This window comes from Phalacrocorax aristotelis, chromosome 16 (assembly GCF_949628215.1).
Source record: "Phalacrocorax aristotelis chromosome 16, bGulAri2.1, whole genome shotgun sequence".
NCBI classification, from domain to species: Eukaryota; Metazoa; Chordata; class Aves; order Suliformes; family Phalacrocoracidae; genus Phalacrocorax; species Phalacrocorax aristotelis.
Window position 1 is genome coordinate 14,322,459 of NC_134291.1, and position 25,242 is coordinate 14,347,700.

The 25,242-nt window shown below is 51.4% G+C and overlaps 2 protein-coding genes across 7 annotated transcripts in view; one reads left to right on the forward strand and one right to left on the reverse strand.

Annotated features, from left to right (window-relative positions):
• Window positions 1-814: 814 nt before the first annotated feature.
• LRRC59 (leucine rich repeat containing 59) lies at window positions 815-5,698 on the reverse strand. Of its 5 annotated transcripts, XM_075111143.1 has the most exons (8): window positions 5,607-5,624; window positions 5,005-5,124; window positions 4,535-4,594; window positions 3,869-4,027; window positions 3,446-3,550; window positions 2,778-2,850; window positions 2,167-2,340; window positions 815-1,614 (listed from the first exon to the last, which is right to left on the reverse strand). In XM_075111143.1, the coding sequence occupies exons 2-8, from the start codon at window positions 5,107-5,109 to the stop codon at window positions 1,370-1,372; spliced, it is 921 nt and encodes a 306-aa protein (XP_074967244.1). In that variant the 5' UTR covers window positions 5,110-5,124; window positions 5,607-5,624; the 3' UTR covers window positions 815-1,369. The 5 variants fall into 5 exon arrangements, with proteins under 5 accessions (XP_074967244.1, XP_074967247.1, XP_074967245.1 ...); XM_075111146.1 differs by lacking the exon at window positions 5,005-5,124 and having other exon boundaries at window positions 5,607-5,698; XM_075111144.1 differs by lacking the exon at window positions 5,607-5,624 and having other exon boundaries at window positions 5,005-5,166.
• ACSF2 (acyl-CoA synthetase family member 2) overlaps window positions 1,624-25,242 on the forward strand; it is a 48,821-nt gene continuing 25,202 nt past the window's right edge. Inside the window, exons 1-5 of one of the 2 annotated variants that reach the window (XM_075111137.1) lie at window positions 1,624-1,700; window positions 19,015-19,210; window positions 20,611-20,739; window positions 21,779-21,832; window positions 24,925-25,043. In XM_075111137.1, coding sequence (XP_074967238.1) covers window positions 19,106-19,210; window positions 20,611-20,739; window positions 21,779-21,832; window positions 24,925-25,043 — 407 coding nt within the window. In that variant the 5' untranslated portion in view covers window positions 1,624-1,700; window positions 19,015-19,105. Of the gene's footprint in view, window positions 1,701-8,561; window positions 8,707-19,014; window positions 19,211-20,610; window positions 20,740-21,778; window positions 21,833-24,924; window positions 25,044-25,242 lie in introns of those variants that run through there. The other variant, XM_075111136.1, reaches the window with a different exon arrangement.

The window sequence follows — 25,242 nt, forward strand, 5'->3', positions numbered from 1 at the left end:
GGAGTGTCCGCAGAGCGGAAATTTCACTCTGAGTGTTGTTTGCTGTGTTTCTGAACCTTGCTGGATAGTAAGCAAGGACCTTTTAAAGCGTGGGATGAATCAGATACCAAAAGCAAAGCCTAAAGCTGTTTCAAGGAAGCTCAGAAGACACATGCACTGCTAAGCCAGAGGTAGGCAGCCTTTTCTTGCTTTTAACTGATACTCATGCCATTGCTTTTTTCTGCATGGAACTCTAGGAATCAGTCTTATCATTAGTAAGGCTTTGCCTTTTTGTAACCTGCTTCGAAGATGACCTTGGTATGAAATGCTAGAGATAATTTCCTCATGGCACTGCTTTTATCAGCAACAATCTTGGGTGTAAGAGAGGGAGTGATTCTAGTGATTGACATAGGATGTCTCAGTGGAGCCTGTAGCACGGGTATCCCTGAAACCCGCACTTAACAATACCTCAGTTAGTCCTCACAAAGCCCTTAAGGATATGACAAACTCCTCTCTGTAAGGAAGTTCTAAATAATTCACAGACCCCTGCCCCACGGCGAGGCCCTTCCCTGCCCCGATGCCTCGGTGTGCTGCTGCCACAGTGCCACCCAGCGCCGCCTGCCACCGCTGCAGCCCGCGTGTCTCTGACACCCCCCTCTTGCTGCGCACACCAAACCAGCCTGCAGACCCACCAGAAGCCTTTCTGCAGCCGTAGCCACTTTGCTGGTGCCAGCTGGTTCAAATTAACGCACTCAGAAATCATTTTTGGCTGTTTCTAAAAGACCTAATTAAAATTAAAACTGCATTAGCAAGATAAACATCCAGTTCAGACAAATTGCTGCGAAAACTGTTGTATTGAAAATTTTCAGCTCCTTTCAATAGTACATCAGCTTCTTCGCTCCAACAGACGGACACACAGCCATCCTACACACTTGTAATTGGTCCTGGAGTAGGCCTTAATATATTATTCCCATACAGCCATCCCACCAATTTTAGCACAAACAGAAATGAGAGCAAGGAATGGATACACATTAAAAATCTTGTACCTCCAGGACAGAGCTATAGCTGCCCAGAGAACAGGAGGGCTGGGTCTTTCCTACTCCTCTAGATTGGCAGCTTTCTGTGTCTCACAATCTAGGTACACATCCCTCGGAGGTAAGAAGTGTTAACAGGTTCAGGTTAACGTGGGCAAATAATGGGAGTTACAGGCCAACTGCGAAACATGCACGGCAAAGATGATCTGAACAATAACTCTGCTCTGTGTGGAGTGGACCAGCAAACCAATGCTGACTGATTAAAAGCAGTTTAATCAGAACACAATTCCATAGGAATTCTGGCTGCGTAGATGGTGGAGGGAGATGCTGATGAAGCAAGTGCCCGTCCAGGACAATCACTGCTGCGAGTTCTGGTGTAGCATATTTTGCAGGGTTTTGTGGTTTTGCAGAGCGGCTAACACATCCTCGTAGAGAGTGTTCACGCTGACGCACAGCGGTTGATGTTGCAGCTCTGTCAGCTTGCAGGCGGCCAAAGTACAGAGGACACAAAACAGCACAAAGAACAGGACCCTCAGCACGGACCGCGACCAGGAGCGCTTGTGCCGGGCTGGCTGAGGGGGACGAGAACCGGAGGCGGGCTCTGTAACGAGAGCATTTACAAGTCAGAGAACGTGAGGAATTAATCAAATACCTTTAAGATCCTACGCTCGGAAACCAGCTGCTCAGGTAAGATACTTCAGCCTGCGCTGCAGTTGTCTTTTGCCATGACTTTTCATTTCTTAACTCTGGTTAATAACTAGATGCACAGGATCTGCCCATTTAGGGTGAAAAGTTTCAGATTTAGTTTCACATGCAGCAGCAAACAGGGTGTAAAGAACTTTTGTGTTGCACAAGATCTGGTTTTGCACGTATAGTTTAGTATGTTTAAAAAGAAATGAGCGGAGGGAAGCTCTCAGTAGGAGCAGCTGAAAAACTTTCTGAATCTCGTAGCTCGGCAGTTCATCAGGAATGCAGGCGAAGGGGACAGGGCACAGCAGTAGAGCTTATTAGAAGCCCTATGGGTTCCCCTTCCCCCCGCCCCCGAACTCCCCCATCTCCCAGTACCTGGGCTGCATAAAAGCAAAGCTGGCAGCATCAAAATGAGATGAAGATGAAATCTGATACAATCCCACCTGCACTGGATACTACTTACTTCGGGTCTGCACGTGTTCTTTTTTAGGTTTCTTTTCTGTCTCCTGCTTTGCAGCTTTCTGAGCATCATACTCTCGTCTCCTGCGTTCCTTTTCTTCTGCCTTCTCTCGCTTCCTCAGTTCCCTCTCTTGAGCCTCCTTTGCTCGCTGTTCTGCTTCACGCTTCTTCTCCATTTCTGGGGATTAATAGGAAGTTTTTTCCCTTTCAAGTAAAGGGTTGTCATTGCCTTCTTCCTTATTACCTGCTTATCTGTTCCCAGTTGGAACAAGGAAACTATCCTTTTTTTATCTTCTTTTTTAAAATATTACTTGCATTTTGCTCCCTCAGAATTATGCTTCCCTCAATATAAATCCCGTGCTCTTCTCTCATATTTTTTCATAGGTAAACTATGTGCATTCCATCTAGAGATCTAACTATTATTCAGGCAGGAAATCACATCGTTATCCCCGCTATCCTTCCACCCTACTACTCCCAGAGTCCACAGGATTTTGGTAATTCCAAGTATTTGTTAGGTGGCAGTTTGTGAAATGTTGATCAGTACGTTTGGGCGCGTGCGGGAGATCAAGAGCAGGCCTCGTCGGCAGACAGCGTGCGGGGGCTTTTTGGGCTTACCTCGCTCTGCTTGGAGCTTCCGCTGCCGTTGTCGATCCTGCTCAGCCTGGATCACCTTCATGTGCTGCAGTACCTGCAAGGTCCGAGCGAACAAGCTGGGGTCTCTGCAGCAGGCTCGTTGCACAGTCAGTTCACAATGGAACAGCTGGAGCGTAGCTGAGGACAGTCAGCTGGGGCTGACCACCAACCCTGACTTACCCCTACACGTACAGCTCTGAAGAGAGCTCGCACTTCCCCACCTGAAGCTTTGCAGTTAAGGAATGGATCTTTGCGTTAAAAACCTAACCGCCAAACTGGTGCTAGCTGGTCGAGAGGATCACAGAACGCTGCTCTTTACGTGAACTGACAGCTTGCCAGACCTTCCCCCGAGATTTTTGTACTCTGAACTATAAGCCTAGGCGTGGATTATTTTGCCTTCGCTTTCGTAGCAATCCATATTTAGTCCTCTGTCAACTCAGTAATGGAAGAGAATCCTACTCAGCCGAGTCTCTGCTCTCTACAGGCACAGCAGCAGTGAAGTCGGTGCAGTGAATCTGCACCTCACTGACTGAAGGAACTTCAACCCACTGCCGCAGCCGCCCAGCTTGCTAAGCAAAAGAGGAAGAACTACCACTGACCAAGCCAAGTAAGGGGGAAAGAAAAAAAAAGAATAAAAGCAGATTCCTTACCTTGACAGCGGCCTGTTTGCACTGCTTCTCATCCAGACAGTCTCCTGCTACTTTAGCTAGGACAGGATCCAAGGGATTGTCCTTCAGATCCAGCCACTTCAGGTTCTGCAGAAAGGAACGATGAAGGGGAGGCTGTGAGAGCACAGTAGTCTCCGACTATTTAAGAGACCCAAAGCAGAAGCAAAGAATTGCTTAGTTTTCACATGAATGAAACAGGTACGGCGGGCAAGCAGAGAGCTTGAGCAGAGGTGTTTTCAATAGAAGTGACAGAATTTCCTCTGAGCTGCGGAGCAGAACCAGCTCAATTTTGGAATGGGTTGTCAGCAGGATGGATGCTTTACCAGAGAAATCAACCTGAGCAGGATCACGAGACCCTGGGCTGCATCCCAAAGCTTTACGTAACTGCCCAGCAAACAGTTTTACCTTGAGCTGTGCAAAGCTGACTGGCAGGGTGACTAAACGGTTGTTCAGAAGGTCCAGGTGCTGCAGATTGACCAGGCGTCCAAAGTCCAAGGGCAGCTGCTGAAGCCGATTTTTACTCAAATCCAGTTTCACCAGATGCATCAAACTACAGAAGTCTGACTAAAACCCAAACACAAAACCCAGAAAAAGCTTGTCAGCACCTCTGTGGAGGAACCTTGGCGGGGGAAGCACGCTGAGATAGCCCGCACCTTGCATAAGCCACAAATCCTCAACTTGCTACAGAACTGTGATGGAGGAAAACCGCTCTCCTCCTCTGCCTCGGGAGAGGAAAGTGGAAAACAGTGGGACAGGCAGGACAGACAGACAGGAGGCGATGTGTGGTGATGCAATGGATACAAACCTGAGTCTTTGCTGCTGCTGAAACCAGTCCGTATTCACGTGGGGATCCTCCGGACCGCAATCCTCACACAGCGCAAAGCTTTTCTCTCCCCTGCCTTGGCCAAAACCACCCACCACCGACCCGTCACCGACAAAGCCATTCAGCCACCCCTGGCTGAGGAAAGCGCCAGCTCCAAACCTCCTGCTAAACCTTTACTGAAGCACTAGTTATCTTTTCAAAATATTTCCCAGGGGACCCATCCCCACAAAGGCTCTCCAGCACCTTACCGGCAAGGAAATGAGGTTGTTACAGGACAAATCCAATACAGTGGCTTTTGGAAGAGCGGCCTGAAAGAGAAAGAAAGCTAAAATCAGCACCGAGGTACACCCACACCCTTCTGACACCTGCTAGTTTTGCTTCTATGGCCTCTGTGGTTTTGTCCCGTGTCGGTCTGTCCATCCCCCCGCAGCTGCCTCCGAGGTCACGTCATATTTCGATTGATTTCTGGGTCTAAAGGCAGTATTTGTCCTGAAATAGAGCTGAGGGCCGCAGCTGCTCTGCCCACGGGAGATGAACCCCTCCTCTCTGCTGTTTTAAAGACCTGCAGGCCGGGTCACGACCACCTCCAGCGCACGGGGCTCCCCTGCGCTGCCCCCTCCCGGGGACTGGGCTGGCAGAGCCGCTCCCCGGGGGGCCCCGGTCCCCGCCCGGGGCTGCGGCCCCGGCCCCTGCCCCGCTGGGCGGGCCGGACGCTCACCAGCTCCCGGACCGGCACCTCGTTCAGGTCGCACAGGCTCAGGTCCAGCTCGTTACCGTCCAGCTTGTCCTTCAGGCTCGGCCCCTTCCCGCCGCCCCGCGACATGGCCGCCGGGGTCCGCTGAGAACAAGGGGATGCGGAGCTTTCGGGGGTGGGGGGGGAGGGGGGGGCGGTGCCGCGCGGCCCCACCGCCCACTTCCGCGTCCACGTCTGCGTCCACGTCCGCGCGGGGCCCGCCAGCCGCCCGCTGCGTGGCCGAGTGCGCCCCCTGCCGGCCCGGAGCTCCCCGCCGGCCCAGCCTAACCGCCGAGCTGAGCCCAACCCAACCGGGCCGAGCCCGGAATACTGGCACCGCTTCGGCGCACCTTCGGGCCTTTCCGCCGCCCCCGGACCCCCGCCAAGGCTGTCAGAAATTCGTCGCCTGGTCAGTGGCCTCTGACATGAAACCGTCCCACGAAGGGCTGGAGACCTCCCACTCCGGCTCCATGGGTGGGTGAGATTTGTACCCAGTGATTTCACCGGCCATGCACCACCCCAAAAAATCCCAACCTCTTCACAACTAATAATCCAGTATAGATACGCAGAAACCGAGTAACCCGTACCTCATTTTACAACGGCGGATGCCGCTGCTTCGATCTCTTCGCGAGCCTGTAACGGGAGTGGTGAGCTCCCTTGCTGTTGGGCTATCACACCGAGATGTTTCTCTTCACAGGGAGCAACGTGCAGTTAACATTCCCGCTCTGATCCAAAGGCTCCAGTGAGCAGAGCGCTCTCTTGGCTCAACTGACCTGCTGGGGAGAAAGTCCAGGAAAGAGAAGAGGAGCCTGGGGCTGAGCCAAATTAGTATTACCCGGTAGCGGGGTTACAGTGAGGACTAACCTTGAATTTCCCAACCCCTGTGCACATTGTGAGGTACAGGACCTTGTAAAGATGCTTTAACTCCTTCAGCACATCTACTCTGTGGGTGCTTTGGTTAGTTTTTAAGTTGCCAGTTGGTTTCTTCCAGCACCTGTAGATCTGCATTAGCTCAGCATGGAGGTAATTGAGACCATGGGATTTTCTGAGCAAAGGCACCCCAAAAGAGCAAACAGGGATTTGCCTCATAGAAAGTGTAATGAAACCTGCCTGAGGTTACCGTGTTCGCATCCAGGAGATTACAGAAGTTTCTTGGAGCAGGTTATTGTTCCTCCAAAGATGAGCTGCAATTACAGAGCCCTCATTTGGGAAAAACAAGGTCTAGTTATGCAAGAACCTCTCCTGTCCCTCAGCTTTTCACAGCAAGGTTTGGAGGAGCAAGGAAGGACCGGAGGACGACCTGCTGCAGGGCCCGGTGGGGTAACCTAGCGTTGCCAGATCTCCCAGTGCCGACACCAAGGGAGGCAACCGGCTGCCCGAGCCCCACATTACCTGGAGGTGGCGAGGGGCTCAGGTGAGGTGGCGTGCCCCTGCTCCCTTCCCCAGCTGGGAGGCACCACATACAGTCCTGCTCCTGGGAGAGAAACCTGGGGGGACTCAGGGGGGTTCTGAGCAAGACCCTCTGCGCGGCTGGAAAAGGCCTTCGGGTGTGCAGTGCTGCAGAGGCCGAAACCTGCGCTTCTGGATTTACACAAGTCCAAGAGCTTCTGTCTCTTAGTGGAAGGAAGCGAGGGTGTGGATGAGTTACAAAACCTACCTGCTTATCTGTGATTAACTTGAAGGCAAATTTTAAAATCTTCATTAGAAAGAAATGATATCTTAGTGGTGTATGAGGCGTTACTGGTTCAGCCTGCCTTCACTTTGACAATCTCAAACAAATGTACCCAGATGTCAAGGTCCCATTAACTTCTGCATAATTCTTGGTTTAATACCTAACCTGGATTCCCCCTGTAGGCTACTGACCAGGACGTGGGGAGATCAAACTGGAAGTCGGCTTTATTTTTATTTATTGAAGGTGAGGGGGTTTGGGGATCTCAGATGTTGGGGGTTTCTGTCTCTGTGGTTATACAACACTGAGCACGCGTTGATATTCCTGGAGCCCAAAGAGATTTGCTCCGTCCGGTGCTGAGATGGCGGAAGGATAACGTCTGGCCACGAATGTCATACAGCCTTCCACTGTCTGCGGAAATGCATCAACTCACCTAGCTACTGATTTTAGCGGGACTGGCGTGTAAATAGAGGTACCTGTGTGTATCTAAAAGGTTTCCGACCTTCCTGAGACAGACAAGCTGTAACACAGGGTGCATTTGCACACTGCTGGAGGAAGGCTGCAAAGGAGAGGGGAGCAGGAGCTGCTGCGGGGAGCAGGATGAACACTGTCAATCTAATCCGGAGCGAAGGATCCTTATTGCGGCCCTGGGGACATGAGCTGGCCACACCAGCCAGGGGCCGGAGACCATTCCCAGACTCTGCCTCTCCCAGTGTCCCCTCTGCAGCCACTGCCAATTTTTCACATTTCAAAGACAAAAATCTCCATTCCCCCAACAAAACACCATCACCGCTGCCACCAAACTGTGAGCAAGACGCATGTTGGGGAAAAATCCTTCCTGCATCTAAAACCTAACGCTGGGGTCTGGCTGCAGTCGGTATTTTGCTACGTGCTATGTTACGAGCACATTTATGGCTTTGGTGTCTGAGATACGCCTGTTCTGAGGCTGATATCTGATGACCCTTGTTTGTCAGCACCATTGCGCTCGACGTGGTACGGACACGCTGTGTCCAGACCCACCGAATTCCAGCTTCTCCTGTGCAGAGCGGCAGAACGGCTGCCTCGGGCCGATAGCACTGTTTGGTAACGCCCCTAGAGTTTTTAAAAGACATAGGTTATTTTTTGGGATCAGCCCTTTCACAAGGATTAATTAGCTTTTGGCCAGTGTTGCAGGCAGTGCCCGCAAAGGCGTTTTATATGCAGAGAAACGATGTGTGTGTCACCTTTTCTCTCCAGCATCAGTTAAGCTTGAAGCAGAGCTGTGCTGGTCCTGTGGCCGGGTGCCTGGCGGAGCTCAGCACCGCAGCGCTCCTTGGCCCTTACGTGAGGGGATCTCAGCCTGCCTGGGTCTGGAGTAGCTCAGCAGCTCCCAGCTGGTCTCTCTTTTGACCTTAGCGGGGTACAGGCAGCCGGGGGGTGCCTGAGGTGGTAACTGTGATAACTCATGAACTGGACGGGGCTGGAAATCCTGCAGCGACTCATGGGGCTCAGGTACCAAGCGGTACAGGTGGACAAAAGTGGATGCAGGTGGTGCTGGTTGCCTTGCACCCAAGTCCCCCTCAGCAAGAGCGTAGGGCTTATTTGGGGTGCATGGAGAAGGTGGGGTGTAGCAGCAGGCGGGTCAGGCAGAAAAAGGCTGATGGAGCAGGCTGGAAAAAAGAGAGAGTGGAAGGGGGGGATGCGGGATGGAAGCGCAGTGCGGGGACTTGGAAGCTGGCGCCCGTGGGGCTCCGTGCCGGCAGCCGGGGGGTGCGTGTGTGTCTCTCGCCCCCTGCCTTTCTCCGCTCCCCGCCCGGCGGGGGGCCCCGGGGCCGAGGGCGGCGGGGCGGGAGCGGGGCCGGGGCCGGGCCGCGGAGCGCACCGCCCCCGCGTATCGAGCGGCGGGGCCAGGGGCCGGGCTCCGGGCGGCCGCGTCCCGCCGCCGCAGGCATGGCCACGGCGCGGCTGGCGGCGCTGCCCCGCGGCGGGCTCGGCCTCCTGCGCCGGGCGGGCGGGCGGCGGGGAGCCCCGCCGGGAAGGTAGGGCCGGGAGGGGGCTAGGGGGAGCTGGGGGGCACGGGGGGGCGTGGGGGAGGGGGGATAGGGGGCGATAGGGATGGGGGTCATGGGGAAGAGGGGATGGGGGGCTCTAGGGAACAGGGGCTGTAGATGAGGGGATGGGGGATCTAGGGGATGGAGGGCTGTGGGTGCAGAGGATGAGAGGGCTGTAGGGGCAGGGGTGGGAGCTGTAGGGAACGCAGGCCATGTGTGACACATGACGGGGGCTGTATGGCAGCTGCAGAGGGATACGTTTGTCCAGGCAGGTGTGTGGCTGCTTGCAGCAGGGGGTCAGGTTCAGCTGGAGGTTTCACTCTCAGTGTGTGTTGCTGTCCCTTGGCTCCTCTAAAATCCATCCAAAGTGGCAGAACACAGACTGCATCCCCTGGGTCTGGCCCCCACCCCCTACCCGGGCCCTGGAGGGGACCAGGGGCGGAGATGAACCCCACGCAACCTGCGGAGGGACATGAACATGTACCCAGGGCTGAACTTCCTTTGTGCAGCAGCTTCATCCTGACTGTGGTTACGTGAAATATATCAAACAGCTTCTTGGTCCTCCTTCAGCCCTTTGGCATGTGGGCTTGGTTGGGTAGCGTCCCCATCCTCCTGTAGCACCTCCCCTGGGTGGGCAGGGTGGTGGTGGGCACTGGGGTGCCAGCAGGTCCAGGGCACAGAGGAGCTCTGGGGTTCAGGGAGGGTCAGGGAAGTTCTTTGTCTTGCTTTTGTTCAATGTTGCCTCTCAGAGCAAGCTCATGGGAAAGAACAGCAATAGAAAGCAGCTGGCTTTGGGAAAGGCTTTGAAGGATTAGCTGATATTCAGAGTGTAATAGTCACCTGGAGGCATGACTTCCAGGGAGTTATTCTCCAGGAACTGCGGGGAGCAGCCCTTGTTTTCCACACGCGGGGTCTGGATGCTTCATTTCAACTGGGTCGAGATTAGGAGTGAGGTGGTTGAAGCCCTTGCTGGAGCCAAGATTGCCGTGTTGGTATCTGTACTTAGGAAACAGGAAGGGAAGCATGGCAGAGAGTTCACTGCAGTTTGGACTCCAGCCCAGAAGTGAAACTGAGGGGGAGGAACACAAAGTGCTTGGATAAAAAGTGTATTTAGAAGGGTAAACTCCTTCTGGTAACATTATAAAAAAGTTTATTAAATTCTGCTCCTAGTGTTATGTAATATTTATCCTTTTTGCAGGAATAGTGCAGAGGGGCGAGAGGTACAGTGTAAAATGTAACCAAAAAGTCTGCTGCAGTTGGAGACTGAAAGCTCTGGGGACTTGATCCTTCCATGAACCAAACCAAGCCAGTCGCCGAGGCAAGCAGCTCCGGTGCCTGCATGGTACACAGGGTGGTTCCCGAAACAGGGGAACCTCAGGGGGAGACGAGAGACCCGCTGGAAGCCCGCAGCTCCTGCCACAGTGGCAGACAAGACTTGGGTGGGGACGGGAACGATGGCAGCCGAGCACCCCCTATATAAGAGAAGCCCTTAGGGAGCGCTGGCAACCGGGAGCACCGCCAGCCAACAGGGCGGGCAAACAGTGCAGGGCATGGCAGTTTGCACGGGAGTTTGCACGGAAGGGTGTGTGATAGGGCGTGCAGGAAGGGTGCTGAAGCTCTGCTGGCTTGACCAGGGTATCCACCTGGCAGAAAGGCACAGCCTCTCTAAACCCTGCACCCACCACAACTGCCGCAGCTTCCCAGACGGAGCTCCGGTGGGAACATGCTGCCGCCCGGGTGCCAGGGTGCAGGTATGCTCTACTCTTACGCCAGGGCGGGATGGCAGCAGTGAGCACATCCCTGGGAGGTGCACCCAGGTAGGGGAGCTCCTGCTCAGTGGCAGAGCTCTGGGAGGAGGAGGTGAGGAGGTTGAGGGGTATCAGGGAGAGCGAGAGAGCTGGACTGCTGGAATCGCACCCTCCCTTCCCTGGGAGCGGGCCCAACAGGCAGGCAGAACACATGATATGGAGGATTCCCTATCCTCCCTCTGCTTGGCTGAACACAGTGAGTTAAGGGATAGGGGGCAACGGGGACACGTTCCTGCCTGGCGAAGCAAGTGCGTCTCCTCTGTGACTCCCCCGCCTTCCCAGGTGCCCGTGCGTGACAGGGATGAGGCTCTGCAAGTGGAACTGAGCAATTACGAGGACGATGGTCCATCTAGCTTGGAGGTGTCACCGAGGTTAAGTCGGTCTATGCCTTGCATCAAAACTGCTTCCATAAAGAAAAAAAGCTGGGTCATTGCCACTGGAGACTCCCTTCCAAAGGGAACAAAAGGCCCAGTGTGCTGACAGGACCCCCTTCTTAGGGAAGGCTGCTGCCTCCCTGGGGCCGGTGTTAAGGATACGAGGAGGAAGCTTCCTACCCTGGTACGGCCCTCAGGTTACTATCCATTACTGATTTTTTAGGTAGGCAGCGATGAAATTGCAACAAGAAGTCCGAGGGTGATCAAGAGGGACTTCAGAGCCTTGAGATGACCGGTTAAGGGATCAGGAGCACAAGCAGTGTTCTTCTCTATCCTTCCAGTCGCAGGGAATGACAAGGGAAGAAACAGGAAGAGCCAGAGGATCAAGACCTGGCTCCGAGCTTGGTGTCACCGGCAGAATTTTGGGTCTTTTGATCATGGGTTCGTCTACACAACACCCAGCCTGCTGGTGACAGACGGAATACGCCTGTCTCAAAGGGGGAAAAGGATCTTTGTGCAGGAGTTAGCAGGGCTCGTTGAAGGAGCTTTAAACTAGATTTGAAGGGGAAAGGGATCAAACCAGGCTCGCTAGAGATAAGCCTGGGGGCCGCACACCAATGTTTGAGGGATGGTGTGCTAGCAAGGTCCTTCAGTCTGCTGTCTCAGTGGCAGTAGGGAATGGAGATCCATGCAGCAGCAAAAATGCAAGGGTTATGGATGTGTTAGAAACCATGGAAGTGCCTGAGAATGGTCATGTAGGAATTAGGGCTTCTCCCCCTGAAAAGCTGGAGGGATCAATAGCCCAACTGAAGTGCATCTACACCAATGCACGCCACATGGGCAACAAACAGGAGGAAACTGGAAGCCATTGTGCAGTAGGAAAGCTCTGATATAGTTGCTATCACAGAATCACGGTGGATGACGCACGACTGGCGTGCTGCAATGGATGGCTATAAACTCCTCGGAAGGGATGGGCAAGGCAGGAGAGGCAGTGGGGTAGCCCTGTATGTCAGGGAGTGTTTGGATTGTCTGGAGCTTAATGATGGTGACGATAGGGTTGAGTGTTGATGGGTAAGAATCAGGGGGAATGACAACAAGGCAGATATGGTGGGAGTCTGTTACAGATCACCCAGCCAGGTTGAAGAGACAGATGAGATATTCTATAAGCAGCTGGGAGAAGTCTCACAATCGCTAGCCCTTGTTCTCATGGGGGACTTCAGGTGACCAAACATCCGCTGGAAGTACAATACAGCAGAGAGGAAACAGTCCAGGATGTTCCTGGAGTGTGTGGAAGAGACCTTCCTGACACAGCTGGTGAGGGAACCAACTAGGGAAGGCTCCTGCTGGGCCCAGTGTTTGAGAACAGAGAAGGATGTGTGGGTGATGTGGTGGTTGGAGGCTGTCTTGGACACAGAGATCACAAAATGATAAGAGCTTTTGATTCTTGGAGAATTAAGGAGGGGGGTCAGCAGAACTGCCGCCTTGGCCTTCTGGAGAGCAGACTTCAGCCTGTTTAGGAGACTGCTTGATAGAATCCCCTGGGAGGCAGCCCTGAAGGCAAAGGAGTCCAGGAAGGCCAAGCATTCTTCAAGGAGGGAATCTTAAAAGAGCAAAAGCAGGCCCTCCCCATGTGCTGAAAGACAAGCCGGTGAGGAAGAAGACTGGCCTGGCTGAACAGAGCGCTTTGACTGGAACTCAGGAAAAAAAAGGAGAGTTTATGACCTTTGGAAGAAGGGGCATGCAAGTCAGGAGGACTGCAAAGGTGTAGCGAGGTTATGCTGGGAGAAAATTAGAAGGGCCAAAGCCCAGCTAGAGCTTAATCTGGCTACTGCTGCAAAAGACAATAAAAAATCCTTCTATAAAGACATTAGCAGCAAGAGGAGGGCTAAGGAAAATCTCCAGCCTTTATTAGATGTGGGAGGAAACATAGTGACAAAGGATGAGGAAGAGGCTGAGGTTGTTAATGCCTTCTTTGTCTCAGTCTTTAATAGTAAGACCAGTTGTTCCCTGGGTACCCAGCCCCCTGAGCTGGAAGACAGGCGGGGAGCAGAATGGAGCCCCCATAATCCAAGGGGAAATGGTTAGCGACCTGCTACATAGAGACACACATGTCTATGGGCCCAGATGGGGTTCACGTGAGATTACTGAAGGAACTGGCAGAACTGCTCACCAAGCCACTTTCCATCATTTATCAGCAGTCCTGCCTAACCCAGGAGGTCCCAGTTGACTGGAGATTAGTAAATGCGATGCCCATCTACAAGAAGGGCTGGAAGGAGAATCTGGGGATCTACAGGCCTGTCAACCTGACCTCGGTGCCAGGGAAGATTATGGAGCAGCTCATCTTGAGTGCCGTCACACACATGTACAGGATAACCAGGTGATCAGGCCCAGTCAGCATGGGTTTGTGAAAGGCAGGTCCTGCTTAACTAACCTGATCTCCTTCTATGACCAGGTGACCCACCTAGTGGATGAGAGAAAGGCTGTGGATGTTGTCTACCTGGGCTTTAGTAAAGCCTTTGATATCATTTTCCAAAGCATTCTCCTGGAAAAACTGGCTGCTCATGGCTTGGATGGGCATTTTCTTCGCTGGGTAAAAAACTGGCTGGACGGCCAGGCCTAAAGAGTTGTGGTGAATGGATTTAAATCCAGTTGGCAGCTGGTCATGAGCGGGGCTCCCCAGGGCTCAGTGTTGGGGCTGGTTCTGTTTAACATCTTTATCAATGATCTGGACAAGGGGATCGAGTACGCCCTCAGTGAGTTTGCAGATGACACCAAGTTGGGCGGGAGTGTTGATCAGTTCAAAGGTAGGAAGGCTCTGCAGAGGGACCTGCACAGGCTGGATCAATGGGCCGAGGCCAGTTGTGTGAGGTTTAACAAGGCCAAGGGCCGGGTCCTGCCCTTGGGTCACACCAACCCCAGGCAACGCTCCGGGCCCGGGGCAGAGGGGCTGGGAAGTGCCCGGCGGAGAAGGCCCTGGGGGTGCTGGCTGACAGCCGGCTGGGCATGAGCCAGCAGTGCCCAGGTGGCCAAGGAGGCCACCAGCCCCCGGGCTTGTGTCAGCACTGGTGTGGCCAGCAGGAGCCGGGCAGGGATGGGGCCCCTGTGCTCGGCCCTGGGGAGGCCCCACCTCGAATGCTGGGCTCAGGTTTGGGCCCCTCGGGACAAGAAGGGCCTTGAGGGGCTGGAGCGTGTCCAGAGAAGGGCAGCGGGGCTGGGGCAGGGTCTGGAGCACAAGTGTGCTGGGGGGCGGCTGGGGGAGCTGGGGGGGTTTAGCCTGGAGAAGAGGGGGCTGAGGGGAGCCCTTCTCGCTCTCTGCAGCTGCCTGAGAGGGGCTTGAGTGAGGGGGGGGTTGGTCTCTGCTCCCAGGTCACCCGTGACAGGATGAGAGGAAACGGCCTCAAGTTGCACCGGGAGAGGCTTAGGTTGGATATTAGGTAAAATGTCTTCCCTGCAAAAGTGGTCAGGCCCTGGCACAGGCTGCCCAGAGAGGTGGGGCAGTCACCATCCCTGGAGCGCTTAGGGACATGGTTTACTGGTGGACTTGGCAGTGCTACTTTAGCAGTTGGACTTGATGATCTTAGAGGCCCTTTCTGACCTAAGTGATTCTATGATTCAAGCAAACAAAAGTAATCAGAACCTGGTTAACTCTTTAGTCAATAAGGTTTTAACAAGTAAAGAAGAGGTAAGGACGGAGCAGAGCAGGGTTAACTTTCACCACATTTTCATTGCAGTTGTGTTATGCAAAAGACCCAAAAGCTCTTGCTTTGCTGGGAGAAGCTCCTGGTAGACACCCATGAACAAAAGAACTGGCTGGGGAGTCTGCTAACCTCTCCGAGTATGAACTGTGCAGTCAGGATCGTTCCCCAGCCCTGCAGGGGCAGGGCCTTTCATCCTTGTGCAGAGCAGATGGTGCCACAGGTCAGGTCGATGTCCTTCACAGCTGCAAAGCACGAGCTTGCTTGTGTGCTCGTCGTAGGGGATGGATGGTTACGCTTATGCCTCTGTGATTGTCTCTTGTCCCTTCTGATAGTTTCTACAGAGACTGGTGAAGAGTTAAAGGTGAAAAATGAAGTTGGTTATCTTATATCAACAACTACAGAATGTTAGTTGGGGCTATTCAGAGATAAATACAACGAGCTCCTAGGGTTAGTTGGGAGTGCTTGCTTCAGTCTGATTGTTTCTGCTTGCCGCCATCAGGCAGTAATGCCTTCTGGGCCTGCCAGCATTTGGCCGCTTGCCTGCCTTTTGCATGAGGCAGGGGGCCTGATTTTTTTGTGTCTCTGGTGTTTCTCCGTTCAGTTGCACTGCTGAACTCCAGGGTTCCAGAGATTTGCAGGAGCAGCCGAGTGCTGAGGCTGGCTCGTTTGCAAGCACTGCGGGCTGTCTTGCTGCTGGAATGTGTGGCCAGCAGAAGGCATGTGCTCTCCAAGAGCAGTGTTTAACGGTCTATGCTGAGACCCAAGAGCAAGCACAGTTTTATTTGCTCTCCTCCGGCTGATGCAGGGGAATGAGAGCTGCTGTAATATCAAACCATCAGGCCGTTGGTCATGTTTTATCCCCATCAGTATCAGATGCTTCACAGGAAGAGGTGGAGGGCGAATTACTTGTTTTCTGCAACAGAGCTAAATGAAAAGATTATTTCTAAATCCTTTGGACCCTTTCTTTGTAGAAGTCTCTTGATACATGCTTTCAGATCAGATCTATATGCTTGCTGTTGGCTACAGGCAGGAGGAAGATGGACCTTACGTTATTTCCAGCGTGATGCTATTGATAATCAGTGTATCATGTATCTGCCTTCTTCCCTCCATTCTCAACTGCCAGTGCTTCCAAAACAGCCTGCTGTGTTTTACCCCACACCCTTCACTTCTGCTTTGGCCAGGAGATCAGTGATACAGAAATGCTGAAGCACATGGGAACGTCAGACCAGAACTCAGGGAGCCCAACCCAGATGACAACAGTGATTTATGCTTTCCTTAATGTCTTTGAAGAAACCATGTGAGCAAGTGCTTTGAGAGGAGTTAGCGACTCTGGGTGATGAGGATGAGGTATCTTAGGCCCTAATTTCAAAGCTGCTGATGCCTTCATTTGAAGGTGCGAATGCTTGGGACCTTTGAGAGTAAGCTGCGCCTGTTTTCACACCGTGAGGGGAACCAGTGGTATTTTCACAGTGTTTTGCAGTGCAGGCTTTATAAAGACATCTTTTACTGCTCTTTGAAGCTCTTTCATCCCCATGTTTGGGGGTAGGGAGAGAGCTGTAGCCATGAAGACTGGAGGTGGAACTGTCATTTGGCTCTGCCTTTGCGTCCTCTTGCATTTAGTGTGAAAGTCTGGTTCCTGTAAAGTCAATGAAACCCTTTGGCAAAAGTTGAGAGAGTAAGACCAGAAAGCCTGGTCTGCCTAGTGCTTTGCCAAGACATGACAGTGTAAAATATCACCCTTTTCATTAGCAATGCAGGGTTGTGCAAGTTCTTGAAGGTTGACCGCAGACAGCAGGAGACTGTTTCAGCTGGACATTTTTGATTTTTGCTTGAATTTTCTCACAATCTGAATTTTCTAATAATTTTTCCTTCCCTCTCCAGTCTCCTTTTGTGACAGGGTTTTGTTTTTTCAATCACACGCTAGAAGAATGTGTTGGACCGAAGTTTTTACCAGTTAGTTCCTTGGGTGGCATCCCCAGAGGAACTGTGCAGTTCATGGAATGCTTCTGCTTACTTCCTCCCACTCCAGCCCAGCACCAACCCTGCTCAGCTCCCCGTGACCCCTGAGATAGTGCTCAGGGAAAGTGCTTTTGCGCAACCGGGTCAGCAGCTGCTCTCTGGCCGCCCCTGCCCTTCTCAGGTTGCGGGAGCGAGCGGAGTTTTACTTGTGCCTCAGCTGGCAGGGAAACATGGAGTGTTTAGGGACAGGCTCTGCTGAAGCTGGAGGCAACTTGGCTGGAGAGAGATACGAATGTCATTGCCTCCATTAAATATTTTGCAAACAGCCTGCGGTTTCCTTGTCTGCCCACGTGAGGGGCTGGAGCTGCTTGTCTGAGACCACCCTATGGCAATGGGACAGTGGCTTCTCTGGTCGCCATTTCAAACAGCGAGCGGCCGTGGCAGTGGCTGCAGTGGCTTTTGCTGCTTTGCCAGGAGTGTTCATGCTTCCCTTGGGTTAGGGAGAGCTTCTTCAACCTTTATTTTATATAACTTATAAAGGCTTTTCTTCTGCAGAGCTTTCTTTCATCTCCTAGTTTATCTACGTGCTTTGCCCAGGAGCTTTCAAACAATGAAAGATAGTTCCGTTTAGCACTTCTCCCTCCTCCTCCTCCTTCGGCAACCCTTACAGCCTTGGGGTGAGTTGTCCAAGAGCAAAGCTAGGAGGGACATCAGGAACAGCATCAGTGGGAGTTGCACAACCCTCCATCTGCAGAAAAGCAGTGGGGAAAGAGGGCTGGGCCACTTGCTCAGCTCTCAGAGCAAAAGTGCCCCGGAAGGTAAAATCTTGCTTTGTGTTTATCGTGAGGTTGAACTCCACCCTCTGGAGGAAGTAAGTTCATGCTAGGTTTGCTTTCTTGTGGGCAGGAAAACAAAGAATTTATGCTAAATAGTGCTGAGTCTTTGCAGAATATTGAATATTCCTGTAATGAATGGGGGAAATCTGAGTTCAGGCTGATCTGTTTTTCTCTCTAGAGCAGGGATTCCCCGCTTTATACAGTGAATATGGAAACACAGGGCACATTGCCTCTGAGCTATGCATCCCACAAGTGTTCCTTCACCCTGTCCTTCCTGGTCATCTCCTACAGCAGGAAGGGAGGAGCTAAGAGCATGGAGGGAGGCAGGGAAGAAGTAAGGAGGGACAGAGAAAGTGGGGGCTGCCTGGGGAGGAGGGCAGTGTGGCGGGGGGTGGCTGCTGGGGCAGAGAGAGGCTCAGAGCAGGAGGAGATGGAGAGAGAAACCAAGGCAAGAACTGTAGCGCTTGGACGGTCAGGAGCTGTGCTTTGCAGGGAGGTCACTGCTTTTCCACTGATGATCAGACCTCAGTGAAAGCCTTAATGATTTTTAAATGCTTTTCCCTACTGCCCTGCCCGCACCTTCTCATTGCTGCCTCTTCTAACTATGCTGCCTCTCCAGGCCTCTGTGCTCCTCCCAAGGACCCTGTCATGCCATTCCTGTCCAGGTGCTGCTCTCCCGAAACACCTCCCTGCTCTCCTCCTCCCCTCCTGTCCTGTGTCTGCAGTGGCTGTAGTCTCCTCCACCCTGTGAGCCTGCTGTATTATTGCCTCTGCACTTCCCCCCCCCCCCCCCATCTTGCTGGTAGCTCCTCGTTTTACTGATATTGTCTTCAGTACCATAAATTTGTGGTCTAGCTGGCAGAGATAGTAAAACATGCACAGCCCGCTTGCTGTTGTATACACAGAGCATTACTTTGCAAATGCCTCTTGGTTACAGCTCAGCTTCTTTGAACTCTTCTAAACAGTTTTTATTCTGCAGGATTATACTCTTCTTTGCAGACTGGTTTGGAGACTGATAAAATGACAGACCTCTGGCTTTAATTTTAACTTTCTCTTTCTCTGTTGTCTGCTCTTTCAAGCAGAGAGAAGCCAGTTGGGGGAATTTCCCTACCAACAGTTTTGCCTGTGTTCCTTCCAAGATATTTGTGCTATTTAATGCTGCCCAAACTCAGTTGCCCCCTCTTGTCAAGGTCCATCATCTGTCCAGATATCATGAGATGTCCAGGGTAGCTTTCACCCCAGGTGAATGACTGTAGGGCCAGGCTGTGCCCAGCCTGCAGAGCTGGCGCAGGCTCCTTCCCCAGGAGCAGGGTCCTGGTTTCCTGTGGAGGGATGGAGGCTCTGTCTGTGCTGCCTGCTGGTGTGGGCAGGTCCAGGTGGGTGCACTGGTGTTACCGAGGCTGTGTGCCTGCCCAGTGCTCTCCCCCGGCTGCTGCATATGCTTTCCAAATGCTTTCGGAGATCTTCCCGATCTTGTCCCACTGAAGTGGTTGCCCGTGGTTCCCACTGGTGTGGGGATGTGCATTGAGTACTCCTGATACTGTCGGCAGGTTGATAATCCTTCTGAGAATTTATTGATGGGTTATATTAAAAAATAGACTCTTCTCCTTTTCTTTCATAGTGCCCTGCACACAGGGGTGCCCTCTGCCTCATACAGGGTGACCAACAGCTATGTCCAGGGGGCCTTTGACATTCCCCTTCTCACTAAAACCATGGGCCAGTGCCTGCACGAGACTGTCGAGCGGTTTCCTGACCGCGACGCCTTGGTCTTCTGCCGAGATGGGGTTCGGAAGACGTTTGCTCAGTTCAAACAGGAGGTGAGTGCCTGGTTTGCCCCTCGGGGAGCCGAGGCGGGTGGATAACGGCAGCAGCAGGTGCGATGGAGAAATGGAAAATGATTCATCGCTCAGCTCGGGAGGAGGTCTATCATATGTGGATCTTCATCCTGGCCCTGAGCAGAGGGTGATACACCTCCCCAGCACACATCGATGGGTGCGTGCTGCCTTTGTCCTCCTTAGAGCCTCCAGATCGAACGGAGAAGGCAGCATATGTAAAATGGTTGCTGAATGTCCCAGAATGAACTTTCATACTTAAAAATCATCACCCCATCTGATGGGATATGAGCCGAGTCATGGTGGTTTTCTCAACTGGAGTAGGCTCCAGCTCTTGCATTAATCACACTGCGCCGACTGTCGAGGTCCTGAGTGTGCAGAGGTTTTTAGTCCAAGCACAAGGGTAACTGAGCAAAGTCAGGGACTTGGTCTCAATATCATATGCAAACACGTGTGTGGGTATGCCAATGCACGTGTGTGTACGTGTGCTTATTACATACAAATATATGTTTGTGTGTATTGGGAATGGAGGGGCACTGTTTCAAGGCTAACCACCTGGAAAGTTTCTATTAAATGTGAGATACGATCTTGGATAGGAAGAATTTTTTGGGCTTTTTTTTTTTTAAGATTTACTAGCATTTTGGTTACATCCATTCAGATGGACAAGATTACCTGTGTTCACCCTAATTTTAAAAAGTAGGCTGTAATTCAGACTGAATCAGAGAACAGCTATTCCTCAAATTCATGTCTCCTACAAGGTAGATTTTGTAATTCATTTGAGAACATAACAAAGCTGTACAAACTTCCCTGAATACCTCAGAATATTTAAACATACAGTCTGCACACCTGAAACACGCTTAACCATCTTGCAAAATAAAGCAGTCTTGTTAATATAGTGGCTGAATGAAGGTTAATGAGGATGGGAACCCCAAACTGGTCAAAAACCACTTGATCCAGTTTTCCTCACCTGAGTCCTTTGAGAAGTAAGTGATATGCCAGGATGGAGGCAGATCGAGTGGTGTAGATGGACCCAGCGTATGGGCAGGGCTTAGTCCTAAGTTGAGTTGATGAGGAGCTAGACACTAGTCTTTGGGCAACAATTAATTTGCAACTATTTGTACATAATTGCCCATTTTGGTTTCCTTCCTGCTTTGTTGTATTGTTCCGTGCTTGGATTTTTTCATGCTTTCAGTCAACCTGCGAAGCTGAGGCTGGTCTGTGCTCTGTGACTCAGAAGATGCTGCTGCTGCATCAGTCGGCTGACAGACTGCAGCAGATTTCTGTTGTGAAGATGATGCTTTTTCCCCAGAAAGCAGTGCCTGGAGACAGATATCCCCCACTGCATCCTGTGTGTGATCCTCAGGCTCTTGTCTCATGTTTTACAGGTGGACCAGGCAGCAGCTGGGCTTCTGGCTCTTGGCCTGAAAAAGGGAGACCGGCTGGGAATGTGGGGTCCCAATAAATATGAGTGGGTTCTCATGCAGTTTGCAACTGCCCAGGCAGGAATCATCCTGGTAAGGAGTTTGCTGTGTCTGGGTTTTTAGCAGTCTGTTGGGAAAGGAAATGGAGACAGAGAAGCAATAGGAGACACTGGAGAGTAAAGTTTGTTGTCTCTTTTTTCCATGCTCTTACCCAGCGTGTTGGCTATAACTGACTCCAGTATTTAAACAAGATCTGTGCAACACTCAGCGTCTGTGTCCTCCACTATGTGGGAAAGCAGATTGCAGAGGAAGGAGCAGCAGGAAATGGACTGCTGTGAACTAGCTTGCAGCAGCCGTTGATAGCTGGAGACATGCTTTTGCCTGTAGGACCATTTTTATGTAACATGCTGCTGTCCTAAAGTTACCGGTTATTTAGATCCCTCCTAAATAAGACCTGTATTGCTTCATGGTGCAACTGCTCACTTAAAAATGTAGTCCAAGTCGCATATCCCGCAAAGCCAATTTTCATTTGAGAGAATGACCTGGCACATTCACTGAAATGCATCTTATTTAGGCAGTGCACGGCAGTAAGGACTGCACTGGGCCCTCTGGTCTGTTTTCTTCATCATGGTTCGTCCCAGTGTCTGCTAAGACACAGTGACAGGGTGGATGAGCATGGCTCAGTGTGATCCTGGTGTAAACTCAATGCCAGTGGCCGATCCTGCTTCTGTGGAGAGCTGGACAGGAGAAAGCTGGTATTTTCATGGTTGTCTGTTAAGAAACGTGACTTGCTCTTGAGTTTTGAGTCTTCAGTTTAGTGGATTGAATGTCTGCCTGGGAGCCAGGAGGTCTGGTTTTGGTTCCTGAAACTCGGTTGTGACTGTCTGACCTCACATAAATCTCTCCCCTTTTCTGATCGTTTTCTTTCGTGCAAACACAGGATTCAGCTAATTTTTGTGGTGAATGGGAAATCCCTGTAGTGGGGAGCTCTTAGTTCTGCATGTTGGAAATGAGGAGAGGCTTTGGTTGTGGCTTGACCCTGGGGGAACTTTTCTGTTGGAATATGTGTTAGGGGAGAGGGTTTTCAAGGCAAGGGTAACTCTGATCGACTTTTTTGTTTCTCTCTCTTAAGGTATCTGTGAATCCAGCCTACCAGGCCCTTGAGCTGGAGTTTATCATCAGGAAGGTTTGTATGGCACTTGCTGGTAACGCTGATTGATTCGTTGTGAGAACGCATATAAGCAGCCATCTGTTAAAGGGGAGAGGGGGGACACAGCACCTGTGAGCGTATCAGCACTTGGCACATCAGGGAGAGCTGGCTGGAGAGCAGGGCTGGTGGTGGCTGTGTAGACGGAACACCACCACGCAGTGACCAAGGGGATGGAGCTCCACTTAAGTGGCCAGGTTTGTTATGGTTCCCTTTGGCTGCCCCCCGTCCGTTTGATGGAGACTTCTGCATCCTTCTCATCCCTCTCGTCGGCAGTACAACCATGTACTGCCAATATTGCACTGATAATAGCCATACCTGCCAGCAGTTGTTTACTAGGGAATGAGGAAAACAAGGCGAGACTAATATCTGACGCAGTGACTGTTCTACCCAAGAAGCTGGTGACCAGGACCGCAGAGACTGTGTAGTAGCAGAGTGTGGCTGCAATCTCTAGAGGCAACACCGGTCTTAAATCAATTCTAGCTTTCCCACACTCACTCCCCAGCCTGCCTGGGAGGGAGAGCACTGCACGGCCGTCCTGACTGACTCAGTGCCATCCTGCCTGGCTGCCACTCGGGGCAAAAATCTGGGATTTTAACCTTCAAAGTAGAAAGGAGGAAGGCTCAGAAAGGACCAGCCTACTTGGTAGCTTGTTTTCTCCATCCCAGATATGTCCTAGGCCTTGCTGGCCTTGAGTTTAACCTGCTTTAAGTCCTAGGTATTGCCACTGCTTGACATCTTTCTGCTGTCTTATTGTGGCTGCCTCAGCTACCCTCATATACCTGCCTGGGTTTGAGTTTGCAATGCTCAGAGCACCGATCTGTTTAAACTGTTCTGGCTCCTTAGGTCCAGTAATGAGGAATCCAGGCTACTAATCATCTGATGGCTAGAAATTAATCCTAGGATTAAGAAGCTAACTTGTTCATCTGTGGTTTCTTCAGCTTTAAATCAAAGGCTGATGTTAGAAGAGCTGGAACCACATCTGGGTCTTCCCAGCACCATCCAAGTTCTGGCTTTACCTAGAAAGAAGCGGATAATTTCTAGCAACAAAGAGAGACTTTTCTCTTGCATCAGTAACTCTGTAATTCAGTTGCTGGCCTGCAATTTGACTTCCCATTTCATCCTTCATTTAATCCTCTTATGGTAGTCTCACTGGTGTCACTCCCATTTTCATGCGTTAGGATTGACTGCAGTGCTGTGGTGAAGCATGGCTCTTCCAGTGTGGATGCCCTCCTGCGTCTCTCACCGGGTGGAAATGTAAATGGCAGTACTTCCTTTTTTTCCCAGTGAGACCTGGCTTTTTCTTTCTCTCTCTGTGTGTCAGATTCTGCTCTGATTTTTCTCCTTCAGTGTAAACCTGGAGCGTCGATGGGGTAAGGGCAGAAATGTACTTCAGCTCCGTTGTTGATTACTCTTGTCTCACCATCCCAGGTTTTCTCCTGTTTGTAGCTTTCCCCTGTACCTTTGGCACGGGGATCCCTGTTGTCCCTCACCCCCCTAATCATTTGTTTGTGTTTGTTTATTTGCACAACCAAACCCCTGAAGACTTTAGGGCTTTGTCTGTTGGATCCTGTCAGCCTGTGCAGTCCCTTCCTTGCTCCATCAGGTTCCCTCCCTTTGGTATTTACAGAAATACATGCTGAATAACGTTCCTCTGATTCCTGCTGTATTTCCAGGGCTTTGTAAAAGCAAACTCACGTCAGCGCTTATATGACAGGTCCTTTGAAGAACAGTCTGCTGCCATTCAGGTTGAGACCAAGTGGGAGATGCCCAGCTAGAGACCCTGATCTCATATAGTGTCTGACCTACAAGCTCCTCTCCTCCTGTAGCGTCTGTTTTGCAAAGCTACTTCCACCAGGGTACTGGTTTGAAGGAACTAATAGTAAAAAGTTACAAAGGCCCAAAATATGCCAGAACAGACTCAGTCCCCTGGGTTCTGGGCAGACTGTTCCAGAAAATAGAGCAAATGTTTATCTTCCCTTCTGACAAACCCCAGAGGGTACTTAGAAATAATTTATTGGCATGGCCTCGGTCTCCTTATTTCATGGACCTTGGGAAAATAATGAAAACAGCCGAGTAAATAATTTATATAAATAGTTTATTTGACAAGAATGCATTTCTTGGAAGATGAAAGTAGTTTGCAAATCTGGGTCAAATTCAGCAAATCTCCTCTGCTACAAAAGAAATATAAATTCTTGGAGTAATTACAGTGCTTTGTTTCAAGATTATGTAAATGTAAAGGTTGATGAAAAAATGTTTTAATTTTCAAAATAGTTTATGCTTTAAAAAGAGGTGGAAAAACCTTAGGAAACAGAACACTGTAAAAACACCCCACAACAAAACCTTGCCTTGACCTTTAGGTTTACTTATTTTTCCAAAGTTCCTCAAACGTCCTCATTTCAGATACACTCGATTTTTTTTTTGTATTTTGGGACTGGGCTCCTTGTTAGCGTTGGGATGCCTAATGTGAAAAACCAGTTGCTTGTCTTGTGCTGACAATGAGGAGGATTGATCCTGGAAGAAGAGGGAACCTCAGGCTGCAGCTCTGCTCTCTTGCCCAGCAAAAAGCAACCAGCCCATCCTGAACTGAATGTTGGGGAGGAGCAAAGAGCTGGCTGCATGCCTGGATCGGGCCTTGGGGTGCCGGTAATAGCACCCTGCCCTGCACTTGTGGGGTTTTATGAGTGCACACCTCTAAGGGCTCAGTTTGCATTTGCCTACAGTGAATCTGCCTGCTGGAGGCTTGTTCCCAGCCCTGGGAGCGTGGCTGCGGCGCCCTCCCTGTGCAAAGACCTATATCATGCTCTTCAGTGAATCTTTAAATGGCTCTACACCATGGCTTTTACTAGGAAGGTGTTAAAAACCTCCAGGTTTAGTCTGGAGAGAGATCATTGTATCATGTACTTACAGAAATAAGCCGTGGAGGAAATCCCGGCGTGGCGTTAACGGGTGGCGCTTGCTGTGTGGGGTCACAGGGCTGCGCACACTCCTGGTCGGTGGCAACTGCTCTTTGTCATGTCCTGAGCGTCAACCCGAGGTGACTTCTCATGAGTTCCCATCTCCCTTCACAGGTTGGCTGTAAGGCACTGGTGTTTCCCACTCAATTTAAAACGCAGAGATACTATGATATTCTAAAGCAGTCATGTCCTGAGCTAGAAAACTCCAGTCCAGGGGAAATAAAGAGCAAAAGGTGAGTTAGAAACATCTGGTGGCTTTGCACTGACCTCACAGCTGTGTCCTGCCTTGTGTCCTCTCAGCTGCACAACACAGGCTCGAGCAGAAGGACCTGCACAGGGTCTCATGCGAAGAGAATGGTTTAGGCTGTCCTGGAGGTTTGCCCTGACCGGCGAACGCCTGTCCAGACAGCTTCCTTCTTGCTCCGTTATTGC